Below are 13,905 nucleotides of genomic sequence, written 5' to 3'. Positions count from 1 at the left end.
AAGAACAAAATGCTTTCAACTTTATTTTTTGGAGGGCCGATTTTAAAGTTAAACTTTTTTCTAAGGCGGTCACCTTTGAGAAAATTGCCAGTGGCCGCTTGATAGGTGTTCTCTGCTCAATAGGACATGACGGAGCGACGTAAGGCGCGGCTGAAACGTAATTTTATTTAAATATAAACACGTTTGGCGGCAACTAATACACAGAATGTAGTCTGTTTTTTCACAGATTGAAGTTTTACTGATGATTGTCGTTCACGTCTCTCATCATCAAGTCATCTCATCACGTCTCGAAACATCGTAACCCTAACCTTAAGTTATGTCGCTCGGTTTCTAACACAAATCATTCAAAAGTAGTAAACAACTATTCGTGCGGTGAATAGTAATAAAAGAAAAAATGATCTAGAGAGTACTTTAATTAGACTCGTGTTTTAGCAAAGGAAAAGAAAAGCATCATTCCTATGGTAACTGAATACATAATGGTACGTATTACAGTGAGAATTGTAGACTCAATACTCCATGGAATATTTCTTATTATGGGCTCACCCTAACTTTCAACTAAAATCACCGGCAAAACTGTAGTATAGTACCACTGTACCAACTTTTCATGATCAATATTTCGGAGGCAACAGATGGTGTTTTTTTGTTTTACCCATAGGATAAGTGAACCTGACTGACATTTATTTACAAGCCTCTCCTTGGCCTGAGTTACAGCCGGGCATTTCTTGGTCACACCATCTGTTCCTGCAAATTGTTCTGCTTAAATTCCATGAAGATCAAAAAAGTATCCATATTTAAAAAAGATCAATAAAAACAAGATAAAACTTGTTTAACTACTTTTTGAGGCACTGAACTCGGTGGCTCTGTATTGTTCTTCGAACAAACTAACGTTACCAAGTTGTGTGGGTCGCTTGGCAACGCGTAGTCAGGCTACGACCTTTAGTTCCTTCTTCTTACATGATGACTCAATAAGTTCCAGGTCTCATGAGCTCTCACCAAAATGGCTGGTCACTAAAATGTAAGCGAAGGAAAAACGTTAGGAGGAATTTGAAAGGACGTTCTTGTAGGGAGGGGGCGGGAGAGGGGGGATTAGTGGGTTGGACTCGGAATCTTGTGATTCGGGGTTGGATCCCAGACCGGAGTCATTTGGTTGTGTTTTTGGACAACAATAGCATTTCATAGTGCCTCTCAATAGCCAGGTGTAAATGGATGTCGGCGGTGTATAAATGGGTACCGGCAAAATTTTATGATCATAGAATTATATACTTCTTGTTTCCGCAAATTTAATGCTCGAGGGTAACCTTGTGGTCAAGCTCTGGTGGAATAATATGCTTTGTTCCGATGAAGGCCTTATCTTATCTAAAACCTTTCACCTTAGAGAAAAATAGATACTAGTTATGCGACACTTTCGAGTGGTATACCATGGAACATCCCAAGTGCACTTGTATTTCCTGGTATACACACGAGTATGTACTGTTCGTTAGTGCTCTTGTTCGTGCTCGTGCTTAGCCTGTAGATCAGGCGGATTAGCGGAGCAGACCGCGAAACGTGACACACGAGCGCGAAGCGGGAGTCGAAAGAAAATCCGAATTTTTTTCGACTCGCGCTCCGCGCTCGTGTATCGCGTTTCGCTCTCTGCCCCACTAATCCGCCTGTTCTGCAGGCTAGCTCGTGCTCATTAAACCAGCAATTGGTATCTGTCTGTACTCGCAAAAACGTAGCCACAGAATTTGACTTGTTACTGAAAATCTTGATACAATTCTGTCCTAGAGCTAGCTTTCGACAACGCTTTACATAGCTCAAATAAGGGGAAATAAATCTCCTGTATGCCTTTTGAGGCTAAAAAGACTAAATTCACGGTCTTTACATTAAATTATGAATTGTGCAATTTAATTAAGAGAGCATTGAACATGAAATGCGAGTCTAAATCAACACAAACGTACACATATCAAAACCCCGGCAGAGAGCTGATCTATAGCTTTTTAAAGGTCTGCATCGTTCTAGAAAGACTGAACAAGAGCTTCTTACATCGAAAATCGAATAAACTTCAAGTAAACTAGCCCATGAATCTGAGTGAGAGAAAACTACGCATGTTGTTTACGTCAATTATCAACCGAAAAACCATGCATAGAATTCCTTCCGCGCTAGCGAATCACAAAGAGCTCTGAACTTGAGCTAAGGCGAGAGCCTCTAAACTTGATAAAACAAGGAAATACTACTCACATCAGCCCTTGAAGTAATTTTCTTGACTCTGTTCGTGGCCATGTTCGCAAATAACAATGTCCCGGATGTACTTGAATTTCATCGAACGGGAAAGTAGCCTTTCCAACACTACGACAGTTTAGCCACATCAAAGTTCAGGCCAAATAACGCTAACATCAGCTAGAAATGTCTATTCCATTGCACTTCTAAGCCCTGATTGATGTGGCTAAAGCTCTTTGCTGTCTAAAGCAAGTGCAACATTATCGCCACAATGCAAACGGCCTAATTAGGGGGCTAAATGGCAACCCGTTACCGTCTCAGGGTCGTTCCAAGTACGATAATGGACGAAGCTTACTTGCAAATCGTTAGACATGCACCTTCATTGGACTTAATGATGTTCTCGGGTAGATTTCCTTTAGACAGCAGCTTTAGAAAGCTCATCTATCAGCTCCTTCTCCAAGTAACCATCCGAGCTAAAACTCAGACGAGCGTAGCCTGGGCTAAAGTTAAAACCAATTGAAAAGGGACGGTAGTGGGAGGGTAGCGATAAATAAAATATATATATATAGAGAGAGAGAGAGAAATAAATGAAACATGCAGCAAGAAATTCTCGACATTTCGTGCTAGGTGAGCTTAATAAGCTGCTACCGTTAGGTAGCCAAAAACAACAACAACAACAACAACAACAACAACAACAATATGGCAGCTACATGAATGAGGGGGTTCAAATCTACGGGCATGTTTGTGGAAAATCAGTCAGATATATAACACTATATACACCATAACCTAAAAGGGAAACACTTGCAAAGTTGAACTGGATGAAATCCGCAGTGGAAAAATAGCGGAGGATCTTTCCAGCCTTCTTTATGCCAGTCTTTATATATGCCTGTACATACCTGGTTTTCGTTCTCTGCGTAATTTCCATCATGGTAATCTTAGTAGTCGTAATCAAAGTCACCAGGGGACGGAGAACTATCCCGATCTTCGTCATAGTTATCTTCTCGGTCAGAGGCGATATCATCCTCCTCTCTGTCGTTGTCATCGTTGTAATCGTTGTAATCGTCAGGGAACGGATAATCATCCCGATCTTCATCATAATCACCTTCTCGATCAGAGACGATATCATCCTCCTCTCTGTCGTTGTCATCGTTGTAATCGTCAGGGAACGGATTAACATCCCAATCTTGATCATAATCATCTTCTCGATCAGAGACGATATCATCCTCCTCTCTGTCGTTGTCATCGTTGTAATCGTTGTAATCGTCAGGGAACGGATAATCATCCCGATCTTCATCATAATCATCTTCTCGATCAGAGACGATATCATCCTCCTCTCTGTCGTTGTCATCGTTGTAATCGTTGTAATCGTCAGGGAACGGATAATCATCCCGATATTCATCATAATCATCTCCTTGATCATCCTCCTCGTTATCACCTGAATTCTCGTAAGAATCCCGATCTTCGTAATAGTCATAGTCGTCTTCCCATTCATCATTGGATTTAAATGACCGAGCGAAAGAAGAATTCTTTACCTTTACCTTTGCCGGCAGACGTTCCCCTTTTGCATCCTATAAACGCAAAACAAAAACACTGATGACATAATAGGGATTACGTGCGTTAAAATTCTTGGGTTTCACCTACGTGACCAATAGCTTAGCAACGGTCACTATCCGCCATCTTGGTCTCCCTTAAGCGTAAACAAAGCGTATCCAAAGAGAAGAGTTCATGTGAGAAAGAAGGGATGGTTTTATGCGTTGTTGTTGGCTGTTCGAGCAAAAGTGGAAATCGTAAAGGCTTCGGGTTTTTTCGTATACCTACCCAAGGGGAAGAACAGGAGGAACTCACAATTAGGAGGAGAAACGAGTGGATTTCTGCGGCGAGTCGCGGCGACTCTCCAAACAAGAAGAGTGCTAGAGAGTGAACGACTTTGTAGCAAACACTTCGCTCTAAAACTACCGGAACAGAGCGGCTTTGGTCGACAAATTGGTCAGCAAAAGGATCCATTAAACTTAAAGCTACTGCTTTAATTTTGCAGTGGTTGATTTTGGCATAAAGCTGATCCATTTCCTCTTTTGAAGGCGCCGATGCGCGCTGCATGCCCTGAGGCGCCGGTTGATGCAGTCCCAGAACTAGAAGCTTCTGCATGGCTCGAGGCTTGCGACTGTTGTAGATCCTCAGTTTTCTGGTCGAACTTTTCTTTGAGCTTGTTAGCCGATGAAAAATCGATGTCCTTAGCCCTCGCATCCGGCACATCATTGACATATGTCGGCAAAATCCATGAGCATTTTACCTGTGTGCAAGCGAGCTTGCTATGAATTCGTGTAGTTGCTCTAAATAAAATAAAACACTCGCGATATGTGAGCATGACTCAGCCAGTCCAGCTTTGCATCCCAAGCAATGGGCTGACAAAATAGTCTCATCGTTTAATTTTCGGAAATGACCCAAATGTCCACTAAAGGATCATTCATACGCTGTGAATGCCGAACACTTGCTCTCACGACATACTTGCCGACGATTACTTTGCCTACAACTGAGGTCACAAATCCCGACAGCCTTAGATTAAACGCCTCCAGACTCTTGAACGCCTTGAACTGCTTGTTGGTGTAGAAGCTGGTCTCAAGAACGAAGTAACTCAGCAAATCCGATACTTCCACAGGAGGCAAGCATTCTGGACTGAACTGCTCGGCTGTTATGCTTGCGGGGTCAACACCGATGACCGAGATCTTTTGGGAATATCTTTCCTTTACTCGACTCTCTAAGCATTTGGCATACTCAGAGAGCACTGGGATACCTTTAGATGAATATCCGGTACTTTTATCGTTTTTTTCTTTCTGGAAATTCATGTAGTTGTCGAAATAATAGAGCAATAATAGAGAAGCTTCACTGTAGAAATGGACTATTATTAGCATAAATTTGACACGCGAGGGACACCGACATCGCGGACACTGATTTGATCAAAGCTTGTGACGTCACGTGAAATCTATGGGTAAAGACACAATTTCATAAAAACTGTAACCCACAGTTAATATCTAAAACTTATTGTCAACATGAAGCTCTCTCCAATAAAAGAAGACATCTTTCGCACGGTTGGTCGTGTCTGTGTTTACTTCATGTCCTTACCTCAGAGGATCGGTCGTATTTGTAACTCATGTTCAAATGCGTGCAAACAATGGACGGATTAGGAAGAACGGCTCACTAAGAAAAGGGCTTAAGATTATCCATAGTATAGAGGCGTCCCCATTATAGAGGTCAAAAATAAGTGGTCGTTTAAAAAACAGAGAGCTCTGATGGGGTGATCTGTGAAATATATAGACTGGGGAGTCTGCCAAGTAAAAGACATCTAACTGTTTAACAAGAGAAAGACAAACCCTAGACCTTATATGGACTCTATTTGAACGTCTAGAACGGAAAGCGTAGAATAGCGATCCCATACTAACGCGAGAACGTGAATTTCGCAACCATGCACTTCAGTTACAAACAATTCAGTATGGAGAGTAATGTTAGTATTAGTACTGTAAGTCAGATACTTCCTGCAGCTCAGCTATAGTGTCGGCCGTGTCTATCCTAAAAGTGTATGAAATTATAGAGTTTATTTCGCCGAAAAAATTGAAATTTGTGTTTCGAACCTGTTCAACTGTCTCGAAATGTCTGCATGTAATGGGATAGTGCAAGCCTTAAAGCTGTGTCTGATCTTGTAAAGGGGGCGACGAGATACTCCTGCGATTGTTAATTAGTGTTATTAATTGTTGGTTTTTGATAAATAAAATGAGTATTTAGACCACATTTGCACAGTGTGAATATAGGTACATCGCGAAACGAGCACAAAACCTGCATAGACATGAGATAATTGCTGTCCAATTCTCATTGGTTCGTACGCATCTATCTTTCACGTCAAGAACAATCGGAGCCAGCTTTGGTATGTCAGTTCTCTTTGATAAGTGCAATGGCGAAATTATGAAACAAAGAGAGACAGAGAGAGAGACACAGAGAGAGAGAGAGAGAGAGAGAGAGAGAGAGGAGAGAGAGAGAGAGAGAGAGAGAGAGAGAGAGAGAGAGAGAGAGAGAGAGAGAGAGAGAGAGAGAGAGAGAGAGAGAGAGAGAGAGAGAGAGAGAGATAGAAAGAGAGAAAGAAAATGCTCTCATACTCACCAGATAATCTGTGGTAATGGTCACACTTCGAGCTCTTTTGCAAGCTTTTGATACCAAGTTTACTTCCTCGTCTCTCATCAGTACGCTTGTAAGGTTAAGATGTTTTAGCTTTGGGATCTTAGAGAGATGCTGGACAAGAGAATGCACTCCTCCACCAAGTGGATTGGACCCAACAGAAAGCATCCTAAGATTTTGAAGGTATTTAAATGAGGCTGCAACGGCTGTGGCTTCGTCACAACCCATCTCGGTGTTAGTCATATGAAGCTCGGTCAGGCAAGGTGTATTCTGCAGATGATGTGCAATCTCAGTGACTGCCCTTCCTAGCGGGTTGTGTGATATATCGAGCACTTCTAATTTGGTGAGACTTCTTAGGCCGTTAGAAAGCGCCATTGCTCCCTCTTCGTCCATTTGTGTCTGACTCAGTTCCAAATGGGTGAGACCACGAATGCTATTTAAGGTATTAGCCAAAACAGTGATAGACGAGCCTAACTTGTTCCGAGAGACACAAAGTACTTTCAACTCAGGAACATCACATAAAGAATTAGCAAGATCAGAAAACGCTTCCTCTTCCATAAGAACATCGTTCAACTCCAGCGTTTCCAGCTGCGGCACATGTTGAAGATTCTCTGCTAAACAGCTAACGCTACTACCCAGCGGGTTCTCCGATAAGAATAGTTCTTGCAAGTTGCTAGCTTGATGAATGGCACTTGTTACAACAGTTAATGACTGATCGTTCAAGCTCATTCTGTGCAGTCTCAAGCGTTGAAGACATCCGGTGATGTTCAGTCCTCTCGTCAAACGCTCTATCTTATCAGGTTGAAAAGATACCTGTGAACTGCAGAAAGTTATCTCTTGTGGACGATCAACCAGAGGCACTACATTGGAAATAACACCAATGGATTCTTCATCTTCTATTTCGTCAATTTCGATCTTCTTTGCCAGCGAAAAGCAATGTTGACGTCTTTGGCAAATCATCTTCGAGATGCTTTCTTCGCCATGTTGCTGATCATGAGAGGTCTGAGGAGGAAGGCTTGGCGTTGGTAATGTGAGCTCATTCAGTGTGCCGACATCAATACCGGCAACCTGAGTGCAGTGAAGGAACATTTTGCCTTCCCTTCTTTGCAGAAACAAGGAGGTCAATATTTCAAACTTCGACAGCTTTCTTACGAAGTCCGAAGCCTTTCTTTCACCCGACGCAGTTACGACTAACGCATCAAGGTCGTCCATCATCGAGGCCATGTAATCGCGTTGTTTTTGCGACGGCCGTTGTCGAAAATTGAACAGTACGTGGTTTGGAAGTACTTTGGATTTGACCACGTGGTCTTCAGCTAGAAGATGTAGCACCGTGTCTGGTATTACTAGGACTCCACATGTCGACTTCAACAGCAATGGGTAGGCCTCTGCCTTTGCCAAGACTGGTGTTTCAATAAAGCACTGCAAATTCAACTCGAGCAGTTTCTTGTCATCGTCCGACAAATCTTCTAAAAACAGGGTTTCACTTCTGGTGTGTTCGGAACTCTGTTTCTCCTTCAATGATTCAAGATGTAGTAAGACTGCACTCGATCCTTCAAGCGACCACTGAGAGACGAATTTTAGGACCTCAACCATCGCTACAGCTTTGTCAGTGGAATCAATAGCAGGCATGCATGATAGGCTGTCCTTGGCGGAGGGAATTAGCTTGTGAATTATAAACCAAGCTGCCAGGAACTCTTGAATGGATTTGTGAAGGAATGCAACAACCTTCTTTGGCTTTGCACTGAAGAGCTTTACGACCTGAATTACCCCAACACGGATCAATCTGCTACTCAAAAATTTATTGGGAAGATGTTCAAAGCCAAACTCTAGCGAGTTTGCCAATAGAGCATTGAAAGCCAGTTCTCCGACTTGAATAAGTTCAGCGCTGTAGTCTTCGATACTACTCACTGTTCCACCACCGTCTTTTGTCGCCATGTGATTACATAGTGCTTGAATGAAGTCGCGATAAAGGTAAACTCTCGATTCTGGTAGCCCTTCCTGATCCCTCTCCTTCCAGACTAAACAAAGCATTAGTAGAAGAAGGGGTATCGCAGCAATTTCCTCCAGTTTATGCTTCTTAATGTAGCTAAGAAACACTTCAACCTCTTGCTGATTGTCCAGAAACTTCATTGAAAACTCTTTGATCTGGGCTGTGGCAAATCCTTTGATTTGAAACTGAACGTCGCTGAAGCGTTTTACTTCATCTCCTCTTATTGGTCGCGTTGTCAAGACAACAATGCACTCTCTCAGCTCATCGCCCTTCCAGATGTCAAGAACTGGTGACGGTGTTGCTGCACTGTACTCGTCAAAGCCATCCAAAACGAGCAAGACTTTATCTTTGTGCTGAAGAATGTAGCTATGGAGACTGTCAGTCAACCTGTGGTCTTCAGCAGAAAACAATTTGGCTGCTTTTAAAATATCTTGAAACGTTTCGCTTTCACAGACAGTGCGCAACGGAATCATAAGAAGTAGGTCAAACTTCTTTAGAATTTCTTTTTTGCCTCTTGCCCAATCGATGGAAATCTTCTGTGCAAAAGTAGACTTCCCAATTCCTGGTCTACCGTAGACGAGAATTCTGTCTGGATTTGGCTTGTTCGTTTTCCCTTTGAAAATGTCGCAATAGTCTGCGAGTTTGTCTTGCTTTATTCCACTAGGCCTCTTGTCATCCCTAAACCAGCATAACTGAGTGTAAATTTCGTCGATGTGAACGGTGTTGTCAGGGTCCCACGGAGTGACTTTAACCTGACTCAAGTTGTTGTACAATGCACACAGACGACCTGAAAAATCTACAAAGGATAATAAAAGGAAAAACAATAAACATTCCTTTAGTTTTTCTGTTAGGGGTTGGGGTGCTGCTGGTAGGTAGGTGGGTAGGTAGGTAGGTAAGTCATCATCATTAAATTACAACGTATTTAAGAGCGCAAACTGTCACGCATGCCGGTTTTTGCTCATCATGCTGAATAGGTGAGGTGGCTTTAAAAGTCCTGGCCAACTTTAAGGACTAAAAGGATTACAACAAACAACTCCAAATTTAGAGAATTTTCCACACATTTATCTGTGAATAATTAAATATGCCATTGGTCGTTTCCACGGCAACCATATTGTGACAGGCATGTTTTCAAATTATGAATTTTTGAGCTTTCAATGGAAATAAATTCCAAGTTTCTACCTGCCACACCTCTGTTTGGTAGTTAACTATGACTTTCTTTATTGGTTTTGACTATTTTTGAACCATTTTTGGTGGTTTTCTTACGTTCTATAAGCATCATTAAATCTAAGAAGGCGGATCGAAGATGGCGAGTGTTCGGGAAAATGACGTTATTTCTACATATCACGTCAAACTTGAAAAGAAGTACGTTTGTGAGTGTAAGTGCTTTTAGTGTAAGTCCGCTGAAAGTATGTCACATCATTACTCATTTTATCAATTCTAACCTGTAACAGCTACGTCTTTGACTGGGTGTCTCACTGGTTCCACCAAATTAGCCAGACTCTCTTCTACCTTTTGTAATTTGCTCTGGGTTGCATCCACCTTTTCCTCGATTTCTGTAAGCTTTTCCATGACACTTTCTTCATTTTCCTTCCATTTTTTTAGAAGATCTTGATAGTGTTGCTCTTTCTCAGGGTCCATGCATTCAGTCCTTAGATTATCGATAACTGTCTGATAACTTGGTCCCCCAAGTCTCAACAACGGGTCTTTGATGCTTACCCATTGGTTATTGAATGTCGCATCATCAACAGAAGCTCCGTTGGTGTGAGCGTACACTTCGTTCCTGTGGATCCTGATACGCACGATATCAGCGGCTTCTGATACGTCTGTCGGATTTGGAGGACTTTTCCAACTTGTTGCTGGAGGAGATAGACTACAAACGTTTCTAAGAAGAACTACAAGGAGAGTGATGTCGAAGTCCTTCGATGACACTGTAGGTGATACGAGTTTTCCCCACTGCATCGGGTTGAGGATTCTTTTCTTTTGCAAGGATGCCAATGTACCTTGTACTGGAGGAGTTGTTAAAACGGTATGGAGGTCTCCTGCCGGACGTTTTCTTTCAAATGTTTCCCTTAATACTTGTGTCCCAACATCCACCAATAAGCGACACAACCGCGCGTAATTAGTTGTCTCCTTAGAAGAGGTAAATGATGACGCCATGAGAAGGCAGTCAACAAAAATCCTGCAACAGATATAAAAAAGGTAATGGACAGTTTATAAAACTTGAAGGGTAACGTTTTTTTGTTTCCCCTATTGAATTGCTTATAAGTGAAAGGGAACAAACACGAGCTCCAAAGCCGATAGTGTTTTGTAGAACACGTACTTACATAGTTTTTTCTTACATAGTTTTGCAGCCATTATAGCCTACGGCATAGGCAGCAATGATTTATGTGCTGTTTATGTGACTAATTTTAAATTTCAGAGGAAAATCAATTTTCCCGGTAAGGATCTTGCAGTTTCCATTCTACTTCAAAGATTTTTTTTCCTCAACTCGTCTAACAATAGATAATAAATCTGTTAGTCCATCCAGTAAATGGTGTGGCTACAACCTGAACTGTTTTGTCTCTTGCTGTATTCAAATTGAGGAGAGTAAAGAAAGTTTATTTGAGGAAAAGTGTTGTGACATTATGAATCTGAAGCCGAAATAAGACAACGTATTTCCTTAATTACTAGCGGATAACAATTCCGGCCTTAGTCTTTTCAAAGCAAGCTTAGCTTTATTTTCTTAACTATGCCTTTTTAGCGTAGCCTACCACATCAAGGCTTACTTCTCCATAATTCTCTGCAGTGCAAGTTCCTGTTTCGTTTCTGATATCGCTTGCTGAATTTGACGCACACTAATGAAGCGTATTATGATTCGTGCCTGTAGCATTCTGGTTTGAAATGTTCCTGTCACATAGTTTTAGAAAAGGGCTTTGGTGTCTCATGTCAAGTCTCGACTTGAACAAGCTTTCCAATAGGTAATTAAATAAAGAAACCAGTGGGCCAAAAGGGGGCGGAGGAATATTATTTTTGCCGACGGGTTTGCAGTCATTTTACCCGCCGTAGCTTAACCAGTCCTTTAAAGAGCCGTTTCCAACTTCCAACAACAGCTAAAAGCGTATTACCGAATAAAAAGCCTGAGGTTGGCTTTATCTTCTTCTGTTGGCTATGCTGGTATCATGAAAAAGTGTAACATCTGGAAACAGGAATACATTTGTACTAGCACCTTAAAACCATGAAATACCTAGTGTAGGTTTCTAAACTCGTGGAAACGCGAAGCGAAGAAACCCTTTTGTTAAGGGGACTCCTATAGGCAAATGTATCACTCACTCAGGTGTAGACAGTGTTCGTAATAGCCCATTTTGCTAATGCAAATATTTCCTAGTTCCATTCCCTTGTGGGGGCAAGAAGTGATCACTCGGCCAAAAATAGCCTCATGAATTCATTAAATATATCAAATTTTGCCCCCCAAGGGGCTGGAGCTAGCATCAGCAAAATAGTGTATTAGTCGGCCCGAAATCTAAAGAAATCGATCGTGTAATCTAATTAAACGCCAGCATGATAAAGGGTAATTATTTCTCTTTAGAGTAAATTAGCTCAGATCATTTCACAAAAGAAGACCGATATACACAAAACTCTAACGGGCCGCTGGAAAGTTTTGTGTTTGCAAAGCCTTTATTTAGTTGATTTGAATGTCGAGTTTTGATATGTTACAGCAGCTGAGGCTCAGCTGTTGTCAATTTTTCATTAAAATGAATATCCCAAATCAGCCATCGTTGCCAGTTTTGCAAATTTTTTTTTTTTTTTTCTTGTCACGTTTATACCTGACTCTGGTAGCTTTTGTATTATTTTGTATATTTATTTTGTTATGGAAGAAGAATATTCTTAACCCAACTGACCGAGGAATTTAAGGAAAAGTTAGGTGTAATGCTTTTAGGTACATAGGTGCAGAGCCATTGCAGTTTATTTGGATAGTAGAAAAATCCACAGTTAAAAGAAAGGCACAAAGGAACCCTACACTCACTGAAAATGATGGACGCAGAGAGATAGTCTATATTAGTATTAAAGTTACAAGAAAAGGTAGAAACACCTTCATCAGAAAATAGAGTACTTTTTTCCTGGACGGACATGCTCCCGACTCCATATTGGAATAGTAACAGTGCAACCTTAACACCATAGCAAAGCTCACCTAGACCTGCCAGAGTGGACAGCATGCATGGCTGGTAAAGGAGCTTTCAAGTCCAAAATTCAATTTTTTCAACAACATCAAAAGCAGCCAAAGGGATAAAGGTCCATGTCCAGTTACAACTGTATTCATGTACCTCCATCCTAGCATACATAAACATTTTCCCAGTAATCATTCCAGCAGGCAGATAAACATAATCAGTGTCAGGGTAACAGGGCAGAGGTACTCTATGATTTATTTTTTTGGCGGGAGTGTGCCAATGTCAACCCAGAAATCTTAACCTTTACCAAACCATGGTGAGCTGCAATTTTGCTACCCTAGCTATCCTGGACTGAGCACCAGAAATATATAAGCAACAATAAGCATGGCTGGGAGCGAAGTAGGAGCAAGTGACTGTCCATTACTACAGAGAGTGAACAGTGATGCCTGTCATGGAGGAGAGTCTGGATGGGGGTGTGCAAAGGTCAGTTGTCAGTTAAAATTTTGTCTATTTGTCAGTTGCCAGTTAAATTTTGGGCCAGTTGTCAGTTGTCAGGCAACCCTCGGACGTACAAGGGGGGAGCAGGGGTTGATGCCACCTCGTAAGGTTTTTTCAAAGTTTTGAAACGACGATTTAATCTAAGGAGCTAAAACTTTCAGTAGCTGTTCCTTCACTCTCTGCAAAAGTTTGATATGTCAGTTATGTCTGCATCATTTTTGATGTTGCCATGCCATCAAATTTCATGCAGGTCTGACGAAACTCAGCAGTTTTCTTTTCCAGTTTTCTTCATCAAATTGCAGAAATTCATGAATTTGTGCATTTCATAAGAATTCTGGCTTGGCCATGTGCTAATTTCCGTTATTTCTTAACTTAAATAGTGAAACCCAAGATGGCGGATCCGAGATGGCGGGTCAAATGATTTCATTACCAACAAGGATGGTATGATCTTGTAGAGAAAGCTCAGGGCCATCTAATCAATGTAAATGTATTTAGCTCTGCCTTAACAGAAGGAAATTTAAGAGGGGGAAGGGTTCCATCCACCCCCCTTGTTCCATGGTGGGGGTATGAGTTAGCTGGTACGTCCGAGTGTTAAGTGGCTATTAATAATCAACTTAAGGCCTTAAATGGCTTAAACCTTTCCTAGTTGATCCATTTTATAGAGAATACAGTCGAACCTCTACACAAAGGCAACCTTGGGGGGCAGACGGAAGTGGCCTTTGTAGAGCGATGGCCGTTGTGGGGAGTAGGGGTGTAACATGACGCCTGTTCTTCGGGGATGCAACATTTTTTTTGAATGAAAACTGCTTATTGTAACGTATACATGCTTTACACGTTCAAAATATATCAATAGTAAAGATACCAAAGAAAAACAGAGACCAACGAAGCGCGGTGCGGATCAAGTTTGTG

General features: G+C 41.6%; 1 protein-coding gene and 1 pseudogene across 2 annotated transcripts in view; both read right to left on the bottom strand.

Annotated features, from left to right (window-relative positions):
• Positions 1-918: 918 nt before the first annotated feature.
• The window catches only part of LOC145479883 (NLR family CARD domain-containing protein 4-like), a 19,512-nt gene continuing 6,525 nt past the window's right edge, over positions 919-13,905 (bottom strand). For both annotated transcript variants that reach the window (XM_081458355.1, XM_081458356.1), the window contains exons 2-5: positions 9,796-10,532; positions 6,349-9,149; positions 3,096-3,767; positions 919-1,008 (exon numbers count right to left, since the gene is read on the bottom strand). In XM_081458355.1, coding sequence (XP_081314481.1) covers positions 3,135-3,767; positions 6,349-9,149; positions 9,796-10,510 — 4,149 coding nt within the window. In that variant the 5' untranslated portion in view covers positions 10,511-10,532 and the 3' untranslated portion in view covers positions 919-1,008; positions 3,096-3,134. The remainder of the gene's footprint in view (positions 1,009-3,095; positions 3,768-6,348; positions 9,150-9,795; positions 10,533-13,905) is intronic.
• Positions 4,025-6,338, bottom strand: LOC145479921 (uncharacterized; annotated as a pseudogene).

This window comes from Orbicella franksi, chromosome 2 (genome assembly GCF_964199315.1).
Source record: "Orbicella franksi chromosome 2, jaOrbFran1.1, whole genome shotgun sequence".
In the NCBI taxonomy this organism is placed as follows: Eukaryota; Metazoa; Cnidaria; class Anthozoa; order Scleractinia; family Merulinidae; genus Orbicella; species Orbicella franksi.
This window is presented reverse-complemented; position numbering and strand designations above follow the sequence as displayed.